This window comes from Mya arenaria, chromosome 13, assembly GCF_026914265.1.
Source record: "Mya arenaria isolate MELC-2E11 chromosome 13, ASM2691426v1".
NCBI classification, from domain to species: Eukaryota; Metazoa; Mollusca; class Bivalvia; order Myida; family Myidae; genus Mya; species Mya arenaria.
The window spans coordinates 6,538,889-6,562,079 of record NC_069134.1 but is presented as its reverse complement, the minus strand read 5'-3'; the positions used below and the strand labels follow the sequence as shown (position 1 = coordinate 6,562,079).

Sequence of the window (23,191 nt, the reverse complement as noted above, 5' to 3'; positions counted from 1 at the left end):
TAAATTTCATGCCATGTAAAATGATTTAACCAGAAGACAAATTGTGGCCAATTGTGCAGATTTTATTCATTTCTGAGGTATAACATTTGACATCAATTTTAAGTTATGTTACACTGGACTTGAAAGACAAGAAAATACGTTATGGCCGTTTACACTCGAAACAGGAAACTTCATGTGATAAACGTGAATTGCTTTGATATTTCCTATACAACTACCTATGTTTTTTTACGAACAGATTTTGGGTGATATGTTTCAATTTCTGCCAACTCATTGGTAGCGACTAAATGCACTAAACTAGGTTTCAGTTTCAGGTTCAGTAGGTACCAATATATGTTAGTTACCATTACAGATGCTAAATTAACAGGGCGAAATTACTTCAATAACAAAATTAATTATATGCCTATCAATCTCCTTTTCCAGACGCTAAAAATACAGCACGCCTTATTGAAACATCTGTATCAGGCTAGCGGCGTGTTTCTATCCGTTTCAACATAGTAGAATGTATTAAATGCCCCCTTTTACAAACTGATGTTTATTCCATTTTTTTACAAAATAAACTGACTATTCAGTAGCCTATAATTTCCTAAATTGAAAGACATTAATGGATTTTTTTAGGCACGTACTTAATTTCCGAAAGACATTAATTGCTGATTTGTGCTTATATCCAAGAAAATGCACTACATCATTTTTGCGATTGATTTAAAACGTGCTTTCCAACGTGGATACTCAGTGTTATGTCGTTATAAATATTGTGCAATTGCGCTGGTTTTAACTTAAAGCAGTGCGTTAAAACATGGAAAATATCATAAGAGACATTTAATAAAAGGTAAATTAACGAAAAGGCGCTTTTCTGTCGACTTATATTACGATATGTTGTTGTATAAACATGCATCGAACGCTAGGCAATTTCGATTAATATGTATTAACACTCCGAATTCGATGAGATACACTACGTCAGAACAGCGTCCTATCATATTATCCCCTATTTATTGTCTTTCACAAATCCACACTCAGTACATATTGCAAAAATGTAGTCCGTTTTTACACTCCTGTACAATACAACCGTTTACCACTCTGCTGATAGCACGTCGTAACAGGAATCACTGAAAAAACGTGCATTAACAGCGATACTAATTTACCTAAGCAATGTTGAGTTACCAATACAATTCATGTTGTTTATCAACACATATTCATTAGCATGCGTAATGGAAACATGTGTATGGCAGACCATTTTACACTGATTTGTTCATGGTAACTACACAAGTATCCCTCATCCTGCAGAATCGTAAGTAACAACTGCGTCTTAAAAGATTCACAATGGTATAACATAATGAAGTCTGAATTCAATTCGAAAAAAATAAGTTCAGGAATTAACGTTCTTGATTTTGTTAAGGCAAAGTAAATGTGTCCCAAGGAAAGACCATACAGCCAAACTTAAAAACAAAATAGTTCAAACAGACACATGAACGTGGTACATGTATTTCAAACATTTCAGTCCTTTGTGTGTACACATGTAGCTACATTTGCAGAAAAAAGTAAGGCTTGACATATTATTTAGGTAATAATGTTTTATAAAATGTATTCTTTTCTTTTTTTCTTTCAATTTATCATTTTTTACTGTAAAACCCCGAAAAAATCAAAATACCCTCGGGGACAAATACAATTTTGCGTTAATGTGACAGATACTCACGGGGGCACGGTTCCCCTTCCTCCAGATTAATGCGAACTTGCGTAAATTACCCCCCTCGGGATTTTTTCTTTTCTATGAGCATGTTTTTCTCTTAGGATTTATTTGCCACCCGAGGCCGATATGATGGGAAACTATGCCAGAAGTTATGTTCTCAAAGGCCATGACCTCTTTTTCAATTATATCACAGTAGCCAGACATAGAAGGAATTCTTCGAACCTGGAAAATGTAAATGATATGTTTATGAGTTCAAACTTATATCCAGCTGTATGCACATGTACGAAGCAAGTGAACTACTAATTGGTGAAAAATGATTTTGATAATGAGTTCATATGTAATTATCGCGATTAAGTCATTCGATTGTTTTTGTCGGAAAATAAGTTTTAATGCTACACTAGTATGAGGTTCGAAGGCGCTCGTCCATTAAAGAAATCGAGCAGAATATGTGTGTATTGTATTTTAATTGATATTGAAATCTACGAGTTTAACGTTTAGCGTAAATTTGAACTTTTAAAAATTTTGCGATCTTGAACATTTGACTTTTATAATTGAATTTTCTTAAAGTTGTCGCTGAGTTTCCTTTCTGATTTGGTACAAATTTGTTTTACAATGATTAGTGATAAACACATATTCAGAGAGATTCAACTTAAAGATTTAAACAGTATTAGTTAAAGCTAGCCGAATCACAACCCTGAATGCCTTCATAAATTAAAGTTAAGTAACGATATACCACCAGATAGCGTACCGTCCTTCCGTAACATAGATGCAATTTCCCTTATAAATAAATATAAAAGGTCTCTGCTATTATCATATACAACATTATCACTTAAAGACGACTGGCAATAAAAACACAGCCAAAAGTCTTTAGCGTATATTACCTAGTCACAATCATGTTATTTTCTCCAGTTTATTCTCGTATAATTAGCATTTGTAGTTCTAGAGCATAAATAACTTTTAATTATTACGTCCGCGTCAAATTGCTGCATTATTGCTAGAGTGCTCGCGCTGCTATTGTGGCACAGTGTAAAAAGCTCCTGCCGCAAAATGTCATAGCTCGTTCATGTATATTATATGTCTTGATAAAATTGAAAAAAAAATGTACATGAACAATTTCCTCGTAAATCATATTTTGAGTATGGGCTCATATTTAATTGGTTGGTGTTTTCCTATTTCATTTTCAATTGTAATATGTCCAATTCTGAAAAAAACTGTTGCGTAGGATGTAAGAAGAAATTATCCTAATCAACAATACGTAACATATCGAAGGAAATAAATAAAAGAAGACACTGAAGCGGTATATGTTTAATATTGTATTAAACATATTGCAACAACATACTTTAATTTACATTTGAGGAAATGTGATCGTGTAATTCCATCTTTGAGAAAACAAGATATGTATTAGAATTAGTTTCTGAAATTAATTCCTAATATGTTTAATTTTGTAATGTCAGCGAAATTTAGTATTAATTTATTACTTTTAAAATTCATACATTTTCCCAAAAAATGTATTTGGTTTTATGCATGGATTTTAATTATTAAGAAAATACCTCCAATACTAGGATTTATTAACATATAAGTTTGTGGTGATAAACTGCAATGCAGGTTGAAATTCAGCTTTCACACGCGACAAAAGAAAATATGATATTTATAACTACAACACCCCTAAACTTATATCGAATTTTGGATGACATACTTTTATGATTTTGTAGTTGGCGTATCTCAAATTAAAAAAAATAAAATCGGCAGTTGTCTAAATAGTCGAAGAGTTTTGGGTTTGTTTCTTAATACACTGACTTTGAAAAGAATGGACGGACTTTTGTTAAAGTGTCGAATATCAAATTATGCTTTGATAAATAAACGTACGTCAAATGTTTATCCGAATTTCGTCAGGTTCCCCATTCTTTAATGCATATAATTAGCTTCAAATACAATAAGTACAATCGATTATTTCTAAGAATCAGCACGCCGGTAGGTGCAATGGGTTTAAAATGTCTGCATCCAGCAAGGGGCGATTTCCAATATATCAAACTTTAAGATTATTCACTCCTCTTTTTTGGGCAGCTATTTGCAAATGTATAAAACACTAAACAGCTATTGGATTTGCAAAGGTTTGTTTGGACATTAAAATAGTTATTTAAGAAAGTCCTAAAGAAAAGGTATGTTTGGACGTAAAATAGTTAAGTAATTTTGAAAACGACTTAACTAAAGATATAGATACTACGAATTCAAAGACTTTTATCTTATTCTATAAACATATCGACACCGTCTTTGTACAAATGCTATCTCAGCCACTCATAGTTATTATGGAATTTTCCATCCAGACATTTATGTTGATGCTTTTTAAAACGTTGAACTATATTATGTTGTGGCGAGGTTAATATGAAGTAACATGGTTCAAATCTGTGTCTGCCTAAGCAATATTGTGAAATTCCGTCTGGTAATTTCCAGTTACTAAATAGTAAAAGCTGCCTCTCAACTTGAAACCTGCCTGTAGCTAAAACGACACGCTGCCGACACGTGACACGGCTAAAACGGCTTCTGATGGGAAAGTGAGTCGCCTTCGAAGGGCGAAGATACTAATAGTACGGACATCTGAAGTATTACGAGGACTGCCGCCTCGTCAAACAGCCGAATTAAAATGAAAAGCTGAATAAACAAGTTATTCAACTTCCGGGAAAGATCTTCAATCATTTTCAAGACAAACTAGACCCGTGCTGGTCTAGGGAGACATACTGGGCAACCTGGTAGTACCCAAACAGTCAAGAACGTTCCGAAGTACAGCCCCTCGCTGTGATCACAAGCGCAAGCCAGGGAATGGGGGGAAAGCAGTTGAGGTTTGAGAGGTGGACCAACAAAAAAAGAAAAATAGGTATGACGTTATAGCTACTTCCAGTTTGTAAATAAAAGTGTGTTGTTGTAAAATGTTGACATACTATAAAACAAACGATAACAATCAAAATATATATGAAAAACTACAAAATCAAGGCTTGAAGACACTAAACGTCACAAGGCAACAACCATGTACAAACTACGCAAATAATAAAATATTTTTATCAGTGTCTGTATAGTTATTGCACCTGGTAATTCCAGCATTGACTGCTGCTTTGTGATACATGTCATTCCCGGTGGAATGAAGTAACATGAAGTTATAAAAGTATATTGTTATTAAAGCATTTGAGATTGAAACAAAATCCCAGTAAAAGTAATTGTTGATAGGAGTATTCCCGTATTTTCCACTTTATTGTTCAAAACAATCGCTCGCGTAACAACGTGCTAACGAGGCTTATTTATATAATCTTGTGCTAATTTCTTTCACAATCGTTGTAAAAGTTTGAACTAATATAGTCGCTTACAATGCATATTTTCATTGATACAAAAAGGCGGTGATACAAGCGTTTTGCCTTTTTCAGTTTTTTTTCTTAATTGTACTATCCTGTGCTGCTCACTACATTTATACTAATCATTATCAGGCGACATATATATTTAAATGCTCCTTAAAATATCGTCTTTGATTTATGTAAATAACAATACTTTTTGTCCATACTATATTATATTAGCTTTATGTTCTCTAGAATATATGTTTGTGTATGTATGATATTCATATATGAAGTCATGTCATGTCTTGACCATCATATTTGTATGTGAGGTCAAACGTAAATGCAATATGTAAACGCTAAATGAATCTAAAACAAGAAAATCGTTAACTACGCCCAGTGGCAAACGTCTTATTACTACATCCTGACAAGAAATAAAACCTACATAACCATGTAAAATTGATTAAAACTTCCGCCATTCGTATAACCCGTTTTTTTTCAGATAATATCTAACACCGTAACAATGGCATGCACCTCAGTTTATTTCAACTATAATAACCAGATAGTTACAATTCTATTGCTTCATGGACCGACGTCCATCTTTTATCGAAGGCAAAGGTTCCTTATTTTCGAGTTCAATATGATAGGCATGTCTTTTATAAGAACTATGACACGTTTAATAGGGTCATTCGTCGACTAAATGTGTTTGAAATGTCAGCAAATTATTTGTTCCAATTGAAATCTATCATAAGTTAAAAAAGCATTTTGATAATTGTTCTTCGAAAATGTGTCAGAGAATGCTTTAGAAAGAATAACGTTAAAACACGGATGAAAACGGAACGATTTTAGCCTAACATTTACAATGTTCTGTCTAATTGATCATCTGTTTTTTTGTTATTTGGCGTTTATTTTTAAGGTAAAATAAATGTTCTATTTGTTAACAAAACGATTGTCACCAATACCAAATATATGTGACCGTTTATGACTTATTCGCTTTGCTTATACAGTTGCACGCATTCCACATTAACTCAATGATAATTTTGGTCTGGGATATAAGGGTTATTGAAATATGATGGGAAAGTAAACTAATAATTTCACCTACAATAAGAGGATTATAATTTAACTGAATTGGAATTCACTTCACACAACGTTGGAAAATAATTGTGATCACAGGTTTTTAAATTCTGAAACATGTATTTCAAAATTCAGTCGACCAATTAGAGCAATTGGTATTCAATGATGGTTGGTGGAGATGAAATAGAACATCATCGATATACTAATCTTCTCTTATATTCATTGAACACAGACTACTGAACATCAATTTTGCAATTTGGAGGCAAAAGTGTGCCATCAATCCAATGCCAAGTAGTGCCAAAGGCCCAGCAAGAGACAATTACAAGATAATTTTTACGTGCCAGTGGCCAATGTCATTCCGTGTTGTGTCATACAATTTGTCTTCGCAAATTCCAATGTAAATAGAGTGTTTGATTTTATGTCAGGTCTTGTATGATGAATGATTAGATGAAGCTTTTTTTACTTTGTTTTATTCATTGCCTTTCGGGGAGAATATTAACATTTTGTGCGAAAAATAATGAGTACAATGTGAAAATAAAAACTTTTACCCAAACACATTTATGAAAAAAATCCGATGATTTCTAGAAATTCTAAGAAATGAATTGTTATTCCGTGAACACCAAACTATAGTATTGCAATATAGTGCAATTGACTATTGGACTTACTACTGTTTCATATGACCATTATTTTTAACATTAGGCTAAATACTAGTAATCAGCTTATTGATGTTTTTCTTTTATCAATACCAAAGCTAAACATTGATATCATTTTATACTTTTTAAAATTCAAATATTGCTTTTTCAGCAATTCAAATGCAACTGACCATAAACAAATAGTCCTTTTCACGGAAAACAAATAAAAGTTAGTTTGGCATTTTGAATAAATGTCATAAAAATGGCAGGCCCTTCACACGCTATTGCTTTTTTATTTGGCATCAGGGCTGACCCTTCCTGTGCTCAATGGTTTTAGGTGGCACAAGGGGTTGGTCATTACTCTGCTCATTTCACTCTAGTGTATCAGGAAGGACCTTTATCCATCGAATTGCTTCTATGTGGCACCAGCGTTATCCATCTCCATTTTACATACCATTTATTGGACAAGGGATGCCTCTTACATTAGTTCGTTGCTTTCATGAGGCACCAGAGTTTGCCTTTCCCTAGATTGTTGCTTTTATGTGACACCAAGGTTGGCCCTACTCTCTACTCATATCACTCTTACCCCATATCATTGCTTCTATGTGGCAACAGAGTTAGCCCTCCCCATACTCCTATCCTTTTTGTGAACAGGTATGTCCCTTACTTAAGCTTGTTGTTTTGATGTGGCATCAGAGTTTGCCATTTTTCCAGCTTATTTCTTTTATGTGGCACCAGAGTTTGCACCCCACTCAGCTAATTACCGTCTTTAATAGCACCAAATTTAGTCCTTTCCCCAACTAATTGCTTTTATTTCGGACCAGGTTTAGCAGCTTCCCGCAGATGATTGCTTATATGTGGCACTAGGGTTGGCTATTCCTATTTTCATTAGATTACATTTATAACCATACATGGATAAACACAATTTTACAAAATTGCAAGCTTTTCCATTAATAAGTTATTGGCCACTACATTGCAGTACTATACTAACTTTACATTGATAACACACAGTTTTAAGACAAGTGTTTGGTTCTCTCAGTTAATTTGCATGAAAAAAGGTTACTGAATAAAATAGTAATAATAAGAAGAATAACAACAACATTTTTTGTCGCGTATGAATACCGTTTTCCAAGAAGACAGTATTGCAGCAGATTTACCGGCCGTTTTCGTTGATTAAACTTATACAAATGCACGACTTGTTTAGTAACTTCGAAATAGTTTCGGCATTTATAATACTGTTAGAACCTTTTGATGCCATGAAAACAATACGATGTTTATACTTAGTTGAAACCTTTTATATTTTTAGGTGAAAGATGCTTTTAGCAGTCATTTCAAAAGAAAACGTATTAACGAATGTAGAACACAAAATAAATGGAGTTATCTTCGAGATTGGGAGATTTACATCTTGAATGGACTTTAAGCTAAATCGGATTAAGACCGCTCTCGATATTGCCTATGTACTTTGAAACTTCGATTGATATTTACCTTCTTTGTATGTTTTATAAAATGGGATATTGAATCCACATGAATTTGTTTGTGGTTATCACGTGGCAATTAAAAATATCCATCGGTGGTTCGGCGTCTTGTCAATTTAATGGATGGCGCTTTTCCGATATCATTTCGATTACTGTGGCTCGTTAGGCATCACTAGTAGCAAAACACAATCTTATTCCAATCGAACGTTATAAAACCGATTCATTTAAAGTAGCTTTTACCTTAATTAGTGTACTAAGTGCCCTCGATACGGCATTGGAATGGTTTCACTGTATGCTATTATTACATACCCCCTGAAATAATTCTGAGATAAAGGTCATGTAACTAAGGGCTATTGAGTTATCGTTTAGACACCTTTGTCATTTTGGTCATCTAAGTTCATCAGGTTAAAAAGGGTGGTAGGTTCTTGGTTAAAACTTTCCATATTGATTAAAATCATTAAAATTTTTACGGTGTATCGATGAAAAACACAAAGTTTATCGTCGAAGCCATCCGAAACATTAATTTAATTAAATTAAATAAAATTCGTTATTTTGAAACACCGTTTGCAAATAAAGAAGAAAATCTTTTCTTAATTACGAAAAAATCTTTGCCATCAGTGTTGTAGTTTATTTTCCCATAACATAACACAATCATAGTGGGCTATTAAGTACCCCCCCCCCCACCCCCGACCTGTATCCTTTAAAATGACCTTTATGGAAACAATATACATGTACGCGTACGCCTCTGATTTTGAGAAGCAGAATGTGTCTTTTTCGCACTTATTGTAACAGTTTTCCTTTTCTTCTACTTAAAATGAAATATGTGTACATCCTTTTTACCATGCGTTGTTGTTCACACGTTGCAGAGATTTATGTTATCCAACGGTATCAATACTGAGCTCTCAAGAACAATTACTTTTATGAAATGTTTAAACAACGTGTAATGGTATTGTAGATAAATAACTCTTGTTTATAAAACTGCGTAATCTATTATTTTGAAATAAATGATTCCTAAAGTTTATAACAGACCATTTTATCAGTGTATATGTTTCTGATGTCTCTAGCTCAGTATCGTTTGGTTTATAATAGTAATTGTAATTAAAAGCAAGTTAAGTGTGTACTTCTTGGAGATTTAAATGAAACCAAATGATAACAGAGTCTATAACATTAGAAATAATGATCTCACAGTTAAAGACTCATTAACAATGTCAGGTAGATATGTTAAACGTGTCATGCATAGGTCAATGAACTAAACGGTTGTAATAAAGTTGAATTTACGAATGTTTCTTCTTAGATGCACACCAATGAACACGTCAGCATCAGCAAGCAAAACTATTAAACTAGACGTCCAAAAATCCAAGTACTGTGCCTTAAAGGCATGCAATTTTAACCATTTTAAATTAAAATGACAAAATTTGTTCATTCCCTTCATCTGATCGTGGAATTTTCAATCTGAAGGAAGTGTTTGTTCCTATAACTTGACTTCCGCAACCATTCTCATTATAGCTGACGTAGCCACACATAAACACACATGCGCACACATACGCACACACGCACACATTCACACACGTACACACAGTATAATTATAAATATAACATTTTGTTTGAAACACATTTATGTTTTTCCCCTGGAATGATCATGTTTGAAATAGCTTTGTTTTTCTCACGAATCTCTCAAGAAAATACCAGGTGTTAAGTGATTGATTGCCGTGCGTGCCATATTTTTATAAGTATCGTTTTGACAAATGTTTTATTGGTGACAATGAATAATACAATAGTGTGCCAGTCAAAATCATTTTAAGAGAGCGTGTACCTCTTTGTACTGCTGATGTCAGTTAAGTGGTAATATGTTTTGTCTACCGTTAAATTATTCTCTAAGGCACATGCACTTTTAAAAGCTAACCGGTGTCAAACAAAATCTTTGAAAATATTATGATGTTTCCGAACATAACAAACAATGAAGAAATAATTATTTACTTGTCTATGATAGTGGTAGATTACAGCTTTTTCCTGAAAACAAAAGGAGAAAGAGAATATCTCTTGTACTTCGCAAACTCTTTATCTCTGATTTACAACAAACTTTGGTGTTGGACGTAGATATCGTTGTTCAAAATTAACGAATGAATGTTGTGTTCAATTCCCGCAAATAAAGAGTGTTTAAAAATTGCTAAAATACCACATGTATGCTGTTATACTGAAAATACATTTATGTTCTACACACTTTTAAACTCTTTTAAACTACACTGCTTTGCCCTTTTGTGACGTGAAACAAACTAGCAAATACTTATAAAACAGCTTCCATTAATTCCAAGTAACGTCATTACTTATTGAAACAGATAAAACAAAACAATTATTCACATTGGAATATTTCAGATCATGAGGTCATATACAATTTTTGCAACAATTTTTGCGTTGCGATCTCATTTTCATTCTTTAAGATATGCTCAACGTTAATAACACAATGCAAACTACTGGGACAAGTTCATCATTCAAAGTTAAGAATAAACCCTGTTTAGGGCACAAAAAATGTTGGAAGAGGGACAGAAAATGTTTTACTACCACAAACAGACCTCAGATGTATCACCACAGCTTTATCATTAAATTACTGTATAGACGCCATGGGACTGTCAGTTCAACACGAGTACAGATGAATTCATGCACACTAGTAGGCACGTATAACGCTTGCATACACTTGTGCATAAATGGTTCAGAGACCATTTCAATGTATTAAAATGTACCTTTAACAATAAAATTATTTAATATCATACTGTTCCTTATAATGTGGCGGGCTCTTGACCAATGTCTTAGATAAATGTTACAAATGAAAACATTCAAACATAATGTATAACTAAACAATACAGTATCACAACATTACAAACTATGTCAACTTGCAATACGGCGTAATTATAATATATTAGTCATAATTTAGAAGAAGGTACCATATTTTGTACTGACACTGTACCTTGTAGCTAAGAAACACTTTGACATTTTTTTAATTCTTAGGGCTAAGGGCCTGCCACTTTTTTTATTATGTTTCAAAGCTTTTAGTAGATATAATAATACAATGAAAAATACAAGATGTATCGTGTTTGTACACTGTGTCTTGACACAAAACAAAAACACAATATTGGGCGAACCTACCAAGCAGGTCTGCCACTGCGAGGTTTACGAGGAAGTTGTTGGTGACGGTCCACATGCGCTGGTTGGGTACGATCACGAGCAGCACGAGGATGTTGCCCACCAATGACGTCACGAAGATAGGCACATATAATATGAGCAGTTCTATTGTGACCGGGTCGTGCAGGGTCAGCTGGCTCTTTTTGAAGTCGTCCAGTACCTCCGCCCACAAATCATCCTGGTCAATATATCCGTAGTCAATGCTGGACACATTTGTGGAGGAGTTATTCATTTGGTAATATTCCACATTTAAAGACATTTTCTTTTTAACGCACCATTTATGAAGTTCACTTTATTTTTACGAAGAAAGTTAAACAAAACTGCAACACCCAAAAGCCACCCTGGCAAAGGATTCGGTGCAGTGCATTTGTAACTCAAACGGTATCAGTACTGACCTCTCAAGAACAAATACTTTTATAACAAGTATAACAACTGCAAGTAACACGACGCATCCTTTAATGATATTTTTATTCCGATTAGCGCGATGGAAACTTTATTGGAATAAATAGTACACACAAGGAGTTCATTATATAAGAACATGACAGCCCATGCCATTACTTCTTTGAACGAGCCTTTTGTTGAATCAAACTTGAACAGTGAGCTTCGTTCGTTGAGGCCTACAGTCCCTCATACAACGTCTTATTGGCGTTCACGACTGTGGATGTACACGTATTGGAAAAGACTCTCTGATCATATCGCCGGGCAGAGCTCCTATTTACATAAAGTACTAGTTTAAAAGCCATCAGTATAGACATTAATGAAAACATTGACAGCTAAGCTATCATGAAACTCAAACTGAACATAATTAATTGCTTTTTGGTATACAATATCACAGGGGCAGGTTGCGTTGTTTTGACACACCACGCCCCTGTCCGTTTTGTTTTTTGTTTTTTTATCATTTTTTTTATCAATATTTTGGAAGAATATGATGTGGTAATTGTAACTTGTGATAATTGGCAATGTTTTTTATTTTTTAATTTTTATTTTATTATCTTTGTAAAGGGTGACGACTTGACCCTGAATTTTCATATATTTGCCGACATGACCCTGTTTAAGAAGCCATAACTTTATCAAATCTTAACAAAACTCTACAGTTTTGGACTTTCCTTGTATAGTTAGTGTCAATCTTTAAGAAAATGTGCAGTTTTAAGGAAAACAAATGCAATTTCAAATCCGAATTTCCTAAAACATGTTACTCGACGAACCAACTACCCGCTAATTTCACCGAAATTTTCTAGACTAAAATGCATTATCCCGCTATTGCATTATCAATTCAACACGTGTGCCCAAGAGAAACAATATATCTATATGTATATATGTATCACCAAAGCCATTAAAATTGTAAGATTAATAGAATGAAGTTGAATACGGTGTTTTGAAACGCCATAAGTAAATAGAAAAAAACAACACTTTTCTTAATAACAAGCTGGTCTACGCCATCAGTGATTTCTTTCCTCAATGAAATAATATAATCACTGAGGCGCTGTAAAGTGCCCCCTACCTGCTTTCTTTAAGATGACCTTTGTAAGTGCACATATACAAACGCATGAGTATGCCTCTTTTTACGAAACAAAATGTGTCTTTTATTACTAATTGTGACATTTTTTCTCTTTCACTAAAATTTAATCTGTATACCTACTTATTACCACGTAGTGTCGTTTGTTACATATAGGCAACAATTTTATTAATTTAAGTTAACAATATACAACATTCGCCCTTACTTTCCCTAAGTTTCAGAGCTTTTAAGAACAATTACGTATATAAAATCGTGACTGTCAGTTATAAGACACATCATTTAATGATATCTTAGATGAATAACAATTGTTTATAAATGGACATAACCTAGTATTTTGAAATAAACGGTTTTTAAAGTATTTAAGGGTCCATTGCATCAGTTTCTATGTTTATGATGACTATTGCATTAGTGTTATGCAAAGCGAATGTAATGGAGGTTTTTAATGGGCCTTACAAATACAATTTAGATTACATTGAAAGATTGTTTCAATAATTAAACTATCTAAGGTAAATACCCTTATTAATATGATCTACTTGCTTTGCCTATGTAGACTATAAGGTGCGGTGGTAATTATGTGGATTTTGCGTGTCTTCTATAGATGCACACGAATGAACACGTTAGCATTAGCAAGCAAAATGATAATATTAGACGTCGTCGAGAAGTAAGTACTGTGCCTTAAAAGCAGGCAAATATAACAATTTTAGCTTTATATAATGCATTATCATGAACATTTGTTTGAAACATATTTCAATTTGTTTTTCCATACTAACATGTTTAAAATAGCCTTTGATTCCCACGAAAAATTGCCCTGTAATTCATGATTGGTTGTCGTGCGCTTCATGTTCTATTATATAAGTGTTATATCATATTTTTTTTTTTAATCATAAATAATGTAATGGTGTAATTGTCGCGAGCGTTTACGAATTGTGCTGTCGACGTCAGATAAATGGCAATATTATGATTTGCCTACCGATGAATAATACATCAAGGCACATTCAGTATTCAAAGTTAGCAGATGCAACAGTGTCTTTAAAAATAGCATTGCGATGTACCCGAAGGTGACGAACAATGAATAATTATAATTTCTTTGGCTGTGGTTTTGTTGAATGGTTATGTACTAAACCCTCTAAAAATAAACTACACTTTCGTTTGCAAATGAATTAAAAAATGACTTTAATTACCAATATATTTTTTAAACAGAACATAACAATCACAAGTTATTGATGATAGAATATGATGAACAATAAGTGTATACACAAATATTGCAGATTGTTTTTATCGTTCTGATTTTTCTTTTTACAGATTGCTTTTAATCGCCAATAATCAAATGCAAACTGGAGTATTAACCCTGCTTAGACGCACGCGGCTAGGGCACGAACAACCATAAGCGAGGGTCACAAAACGTTCATGCACCACACTTATAGGGCAAATTCCACCCATTCGGAAGTGCCTAGTCATTGTTACATGCCTTATTTCTTTTAATTGACGCAAGGTCGTGATTCAAGGCATTGTTATAACATCTCAGACCATTGGCAACCTTCCATATTAAGGTTTTGAAGCTGAATGGGTTGTGGTTTGAAAAAATGATGAACATGCTGTATCTACTTGATCTACTTTTTATTTCACATTTCTTCCGCATTGTTTGTCTTAAACCGGATAGTATCATTTTACTGAATTCACAGTGGAGGGATTCAATCGATTTAATTTTTTCAAATTGTTTTATTGCATGCAAATTGGTCAATTGACTATAGACAATAGGAAATTTATTAAGTGGTGTCTGACCTTTAAGGGTCAAAGCGGAGTTATCAAATATACTAAATCATATGTTGTTTAACCATTTTCATCTCCCAAAAGTAGAAGTATGACATCTGAAACCGTTTCCAGCGTTTAAATTAATAATGTGGATTTTAAAATGTTCGATAAAAACCTATGGAAGAATATGGTGGTTATCGTCGACTAAAGTATTTTCTACATAATATTTTGTAAAAATGGGTATTTTGTTGACATTGTGATTAAGTTTAATCATAAGATTTTTGTTAAGACAGATAATATAGAGTTATTTCGAGTGCAAAAAGAAAACAAAAACATTTTTTTGTCAAAAACCCGATTTTGACTGTGGCTATTTTCAAAGAGCTCTAAAGTCTTCAGGTTTTGCAATAGAACTTAATATCAAACTCTGCTTTTCTTGGAAATGATATTTACATGTAAATAATAAAGTTTTATATAAACGAGAAGTTTAGAGTTATCTGAGAGAGGAAATTGGACCGATTTGGAAGTGCAAACTCATTGTTACATGCCTTATTTTTTTAATTAACACATAACCGTGATTCAAAGCATGGCTATACCATTTCAGACCATTGGCTACCTTCAATTTTTATAGGTTTCTGAATCTGAATGGTTTGTGATTTCGAAAACAGCCTGAACATGTTTGATTTACTTGATACACTTTTATTGTTAACATTTTTACAGCATTGTCTGTCCTCGTAAACCGGATATTGTCATTTTATCGAATACACAGTGGTTACGTTTAACCAATTATATTGTTAAGGCGAAAGTTAACTTTTTTCCCAACGTTGTTAAATGTTTAGTACACAAGTGTAACTTTCTCCCAATATATGATGTTTTGGGTCGTGAAGCACTAAAAGTTAGTGTTATTTTGGATGCAAATTAGCACACGACTATAGAATATATGAAACACATATCTAGTGGTGTCTGACCATACATGAACCAGAATAGCTTTATCAGTTAATTAAAGCATGAACGCCATGGGAAGGTCAGATCAACAAGAGTTCGCTTGAAGACGCACATGCAAGTGGGCACATATCACTGTTGCAAACAATTGAAAATCAAAATTTCATAAAACTTTTCAAAATATTAACATTTTGGCCATTTAAACAAAGGGTTATAGTTATCATACTCCTTCTTGTAATGAGGAGCCTCCTTTATTTGTTTTTGGGCGATATCTTGAACAATACACGTTTAAAATGAAAACGTTTAAACATAGACCACAACAACACAGTTTTGTTTAAGACATAATTAAGAAGAGTGTGCCATATTTTACATTGACAAAGCACCTTGAAGCATAGAAAACACAACGACAAATAAATATCTTGAAATTCTTAAGGCTGCTACTTTAAATCTTTAATTTTAAGTCTTTAAGTAGATGTATCGTGTTTATACACTGCGCCTTGACACAAAACCAAACCAAAATAATGGGCGAACCTACCAAGCAGGTCTGCCACTGCAAGGTTGACGAGGAAATTGTTGGTGACGGTCCACATGCGCTGGTTGGGTACAATCACAAGCAGCACGAGGATGTTGCCCACCAATGACGTCACGAAGATAGGCACATATAATATGAGCAATATTATTGTGACCGGTTCGTGCAGGGTGAGCTGGCTCTTTTTGAAGTCGTCCAGTACGTCTGCCCACAAGTTATCCGGGTCAATGTATCCGTAGTCAATGCTGGACTCATTTGCGGAGGAGTAATTCATTTGGTAATATTCCACATGCAAAGACATTTTCGTTTTATCTCACCATTTATTAAGTTCACTTTAGTTTTACAAAAATGAAAGTTTAACAAAATTACTAAGCCGAAAAAACGCACAGACAGATGTTTATTTAGTCCAAGGTATTTGTAACTTTAATTAAACGGAATCGGAACTGAGCCATCAAGAAGAACACCTTTATAAAAGGTTAACTGTTAGCTATGCGACGCAACATTTACTTCTTTATTCCGTTTAGCTCACTGGAAATGTTATAAGACTTAACATTACACCAAAAATGTCCATGAAGTAGGAACTTGTGAACACATGCCATAACTTCTTTGAACAAGCTTCTTGCAGAATCAAACTATAAATGTGAGCTTCGGTCTTTGAGTCCTACAATATCTCCTAGAACGTCTGATTGGCGTTCACGGCTGTAGGAAAAAGTATTGGAAAATACCATCCGATCATTCGTTGGGCAGTGCTCCTGTTTACATAAGTATTAGTTTATAAGGCCATCAGCAGACACATAACTGAAAATATTGACAGGTAAGCTATCGTAAAACTTAAACTGAACCTAATGAATTGCTCTTAGGCATACAATATTGATTAAGTAGGTCTATTTTGAGGTGTTGCTATACACAGATCAACGTGTAGATTTAATTACAATAATGAAGTCTTTCTTCATATCCGGGAAGTCATAGTTAGTTGTTAATTAAGAATCTCTTTACTTAAATCAATAGCAAAAGGCTCAATGTTTTATATATCACCTGGCATGCCCTATTGCTCCCGAAGAAGCTGTAATACGTCAGCCTAATGAACATGTTGTATGATGCTTACTAAAGGTATTAATGTATGACTAAATTATGTTGGTGTTAATATGTTATTTTGCAGGAGCTATTAAGAAATATGCAAAACTACATATTCACCGAAATTTTAGTTTAAATATAACATACCAGCATAATTTGTAAAGAAATTACCGATGCGGTACTTTACAATGAAATATTTACAACCAATAGAGATAATTAGTAGTAAAGATATAAACACTCTTCAAAAAAAAACACTTATTAACGTATACCAAGCAAATATATCCAAACAATAAACAATAACAACAACAACATCAACAACAACAAAATCAACAACAACAACAACAGCAACAAACACATATAACAAACAGGAAACGCAAATGGAGATGCATTGCCCTATTATCCCTTTTATGAGCGTTTTTCATTTTATACTGATTCTTGATTTCGTTTTGTACGTCAGGTATGTTATATAACACATTATAAGTCACTTCAACCGTTTTAAATGCGATTTTACAGTGGTGTTGTTTTTGTGTTCAGTGGTCAAAGCTAAACATACAAGGAGAAAAACAACGTCACAAGGTGATAAACACAGATAACATATATATTTAAAAAAAAGTGACAATAACCAGCTCTACAATTTCATTCCTGTTGCAGTTGCCTTGCGCTATTGGCCAATATTAGTTTTCAGATGCCAACTACTGTGTACGCATTATCACTGAAACGAGGCGTTACCAGAATGTGTCACCTCAGTTGAAGTACATTCGGAATGACCCTCTAAGCATGAATGACATACAAAAAGTGAGGAAGAACGATCCGTACTGCAATACACTGTAAAATGTATTTATCCTACAATAAATATTGATACTTGAATTAAAACAGACATTAAAACGTATTTTTATAAAGGGAAATAATACATACTTACATTTTGTAATAATTTACAAATATTCTGGCCCACGGACATGGAGGTTTTCGTACATAAAGCACATGGTGATTGTAAAAGTCATGAAATGTTTATGTTAATTGATATTTATATTCTGATGTAAAAATGAAATTAGCAGACACACAAAATAACACTTTGGAATAAACAATTGTGTCATACCTATTAATAAATATGCTCTGCAGTGCATGTATATCTATAAGCCATTGTATTACATAAATTTGATCAAGGGTCATATTGACCTATTTCAAATATGTTGTGTGTTGTATATTTCTTTTGAATAAACTTGTTTCTGTCTTTTATACAACTGTATATACTTTATGCATAACTGAAACATTAAAAGTCTCAGTTATGCATAAAGTTAAAAACATAATTATGTTATAAGACATTCACGTATATAATTCTACCATGAGCTTTACTCGTATCCGTTATACATGAAATACACAATACATGTAATTAAAAGTATATAGAAGAACACGCAGCTCGCTACTTCTATAAAAGACAAGTCTGTATGCTATATTAAATATTAGATTGAAAATGAACTAAAACAGCAACAGATGCTTAAGTGGAAAGAAACAGTTAGGAAAAGAGCAAAGTGGGTAGAAATTGGAGTTTATCATTATCAAAAACCATAAATTATCATTAATGTGACAAAGACAAATCAAAAATAACGAACGAAAAAAAATCAGATGCTATTTACGGAACTTTAAAACCGAGATTCCGAAGAAAAAGGATACCTTTTAGTATAATTGATTAATTACCTCCTAATGGCCAACGTGCTGTTACCTATTTATAACAAAAAAACATCTTGAGTAGCATCAAATAAATAGTATGCTAGTCTGGAGTCGTATTACTGCTATTATACAGGATTGGACCTTACACCTCATCTATGATGTTTTGTCATGTAAACATTCACGTTTATATTTATGTGAAAAATTACAGAAACAAGCTGAGTAGCCAAAAGTTTAAAGACAAACCCCGTTTAATTGCAATTATATATGCATTTGTGTATATGTGCCGACGACTTACAATAACAAAGATTTAAATTTGCATTCTTGATTGCATGAATGGTTCATTTCAGTCATACCGAAACATATATGAAAGACTTGTTTCTGTAAAAAAACTAACATTATAAAACTCTTGCGTATGAAGATAAGAGTTCCACGGCAATACATATTTTTCCTTAAAAGTGATAGTATTGTTCAAAATATCGTGCAATTTTATAAATCGTAAACTAAGTGTACTAACCTTCGAGAAGATTAAGGTTCTAATCTTTATTTCAAGGGTGAGGAATCACGTGACTTAAAGTGGTTCCTACATGAATTAAGCAATACATTGCATCAAATCAAGAAGCATCAGTATGTTTTGTCATATCATTAAAACAATTTTGAAAGATTTCAAATATTCCGACTGTTATTACTAGACATGACGAATACAATATTGTTAATAGTGTTAAAATATCGATTTAGGTTATATTTAGTTCTCGGGTCAGTATACGTCAACAAATGCACAAAAGTGGTACTCTGATTCAACCGTATTGGTATTACATGTTTTACAATATAGGTCATCTCAAACAATGTTGTTGTTTCTTCTTCCAGGTCCCATTTCCAATGAATGTGCACTTCTTCTAAATATTGACAATGCATTTCAATGAAACTCTTTATCAATGGTTTGAATATTTTTTCAAGTATAAACTAGTTTTAAATTTAACGAAGCATTTTAATTTACGCTATCATTTAACAATGTCAAACCATTGTAGAACATTCTGATCATGTATACTTTGTTTAAGCATGGGGAAAGAGTTTGTTTCATGGTTATAATTTAACCAAATATTACTTAAACCTAAATTATCAAGTAGACCTGTGACAGCTTTTGCCCAGTATTTTAATGTTTACTTGTACACAGGAGTTGTCTCTAACAGTTTATAATAAACAGGTACACTTCAGGGGATTCATAAATTTACACCAAATTTTTAGAGCTCTCTCTTTATAAAGAAATGATAGTGGGAAGCGACTACGTTCCCTTAGAACAACCGCATTTGATGTCTGCTGACAGATGCCTTAAAATATATTTACAAAAATTGTGACTTGTCAACTTCATCAAAATAATAAATTGCCCACACGTCAGAACCGTCTGGTTTAAAAGGTACAACTAAAGAATAAAATAAAAGCAGTTAAGTCTTTACATCAAGTTTAAATCTTAATATTGTAAAGATAAGAGATTTTTAAAAAGATTTTAAGGCTTTATAATGTGTATTGAGTTGAGGTGAGTTGCATTCATAACGGCATAGTCAAGGTCCATGTACGTCTGTTAATTTTATTGATGAATGTGCTTGTGACATTCATTGAACATTAATCAGTGATACTCCCCTTTATAGCTCGAAGTTTAGGTTGAATTGAGACCATATTTAAAAGTATGTTATTGTTTCTGTTATTTAAAATTTATTTGACCACATTATTCTCTTCTACGTACACCTTTTGACTCTGATCAAATGAGTTCTGTATTATGTAATACCATATTATAACTTACTAATCACATTCCCCACTTAGTATTCATAATGCCGTTACCCTGACATTGTCGGCGCTTGCCAACCACCTTTATTAATTGTTTTTTTGTTACTGTAATGTATCATATTATAAAGTGTTTCCTCATGTTTTTGCTTACCTGTAAACTATGGTGAAATAAAAAGATGGTTGATTATTTGACTATAAAAATAAAAATAAAAATAAAATTTCCCTTACGTCCAATACTTCATTTTCGAGAAAAGCAAAACTCGCTGAAATATTTAGTATATATCTTGTATACATTTTATATTGAATAATAGTTCACGCCTTACTTGGAATTGTAATGTTATTTTTTTATTTGATAATGGTTGGTGCGTTAGAAGCTTGTGTCAGTATATATGACAATAATCGACCGAAAAGAAAAATACAACTAAAGCATGGATTTTTTTTTCTTTTGTTAGTGAACTGTTTGTCTTTGAATTAAATTACAGCCTGTGGGTAAACTGATAACCATGGATTTGCAATAAAGAAAATGCCTCGACCGCGATGTTATCTGTCTTAAAATCATTGTTGTCTTAATTATTGGTTGGCAAAGGAAATTCTAACTTTATGTCTGTTTTGTATCATTTCTGTCCTGGAAAAAGCTGTGAGATGTCATTTTTAATTATATACTTAACAAAACGTCTTATTAAATCTATCTCTACTTGAAATGTTTAAGAACTCAGTGCCACCAACACAAACCAAGACTAGTACTCTTTACAGCACTGACTATATTTAAGCATGCAGTAGAATTTAGGTAGATTATCAATAACCGTTCTAAATATAAACGCAGATGTATCACTTGCATTTATTGGATTTCCACTATTGAGGAAGTAAACATGATGTATCTGCATTTTTTTTATTGTCAGTGCTTATTGATAGTCGGTCTAAAAATATAAATATACATGTGTAAACTGTTTCGTCATAAGAATGGTATACATTTTGCGTTGCTATAATTATTATCATTGGAAAGTTATTTTACAGAAATGCTTATACCTTTAATAATATTTCATCAATGTCGACAACATTCTTTGCAGTAGATTCGACGACATTTCCTTTGTAACATATATAAATTGAATGTTATTTGTTTAGAAAATGAGGCCTGAACAATCAAATATGTGAATGTCTAGATTAATGTTTTGATTAGGTATGTGCAAAATTTAAAATGGCTTTGATTTTGAAACAAAGCCTCGCATGAAAGACATAATATGTATTTCATAATAAGATTTAGATGCGTCACATCTCGGGAGCGCCCTTCATCCTTCTAGTAAAGATCACAATGACCACCACATGTAACCTTCTGATCCCAAATCAATAGAAGTCATCTACTGACCATGACCAATATGAGTACCAAGTTTGCAGAAAATTATTGATCGGTAACGAAGCCGTGACGACGGCGATGTCGGACAAAGCAATACATCATTCGCAGACAACGCAAAAGTATAACATTTTTATGACGAAACAGTTTGCACATGTATATATATATATATATTTGTACGTAGCATCCATATGAGTATCTAATTATTGTTAGTTTAATGTACTACAAACGGTATAAAATGATGAGCCAATGGATAGCGTAAATGGAGTTTGGTGGCATTTGTCCTTGATTTTGTTGTTTACCACAATTTTCAACTTGACACACAATTGTTCGATAATTGTGTTACAGATAAAACTCTTCCCAAACACTCTTTAATGTTATTTTTTTATCATTAAAGCTTTATCAGTCACCTCCACACTATTCCCAAACATATGATATAATTATAAACATATCAAAGTCAAACTGTTTACTGTCGTTTATTTTATAGCAATTAATGGGTAACAAAACGTAAAAAATAGGAAGCAATCATACTTAAGGTTATTTACTCTGTACTTGTCACACCATCTCTCGATTCTATTAACACAATGAGCTAATTGGTGTGGTAAATTACGGTGACCATGTTAATCAGCATTGCAACTTTCAGATGTTTCTAGCACTGGAGGTTTTGTTTAACTACGCAGTTCCATTTCGTATGGAGGATGTAATGTTGTCCCAACCGGACCTGTTTTTCCTGGTTATTTTCGCATGGAAGATAACCTTGCCCACCTCTGACCTGGGTATCTGTCTTATCGACCAAGGACATGAACACAGCTTTTACCAACTGTGTTTAACTGTATGTTTTTACTTCCATTAAATAATATGTTCAAAAAACCAATTCACATCGGTTTTAAGTTTGCAGTTTTTGGATTCAAATGTTGATGTCATATTATTTTAATCCTGTTACATTCGTTAATTGTTCCTGTTATGTACCTGGAACTGGCTAACCTCGTTCTAAGACCAATGTTGACACATAAATTACTACGCACGTCTGTGCAAAATGCCAAAGGAGTTGAAAAATACATTTGTAATGGTAACGGAACGAAAATACTACTACTACTACTACTACTACTACTACTACTACTACTACTACTACTACTACTACTACTACTACTACTACTACTACTACTACTACTACTACTACTATACTACTACTCTACTACTACTACTACTACTACTACTACTACTACT

At 33.1% G+C, this 23,191-nt stretch overlaps 1 protein-coding gene across 1 annotated transcript in view; it reads right to left on the bottom strand.

Annotated features, from left to right (window-relative positions):
• LOC128215584 (QRFP-like peptide receptor) overlaps positions 1 to 16,734 on the bottom strand; it is a 32,844-nt gene extending 16,110 nt beyond the window's left edge. Inside the window, exon 1 of the mRNA XM_052922293.1 lies at positions 16,102 to 16,734. Within this exon, the coding sequence (XP_052778253.1) occupies positions 16,102 to 16,396 (295 nt within the window). The 5' untranslated portion in view covers positions 16,397 to 16,734. The remainder of the gene's footprint in view (positions 1 to 16,101) is intronic.
• Between the last annotated feature and the right edge of the window lie 6,457 nt (positions 16,735 to 23,191).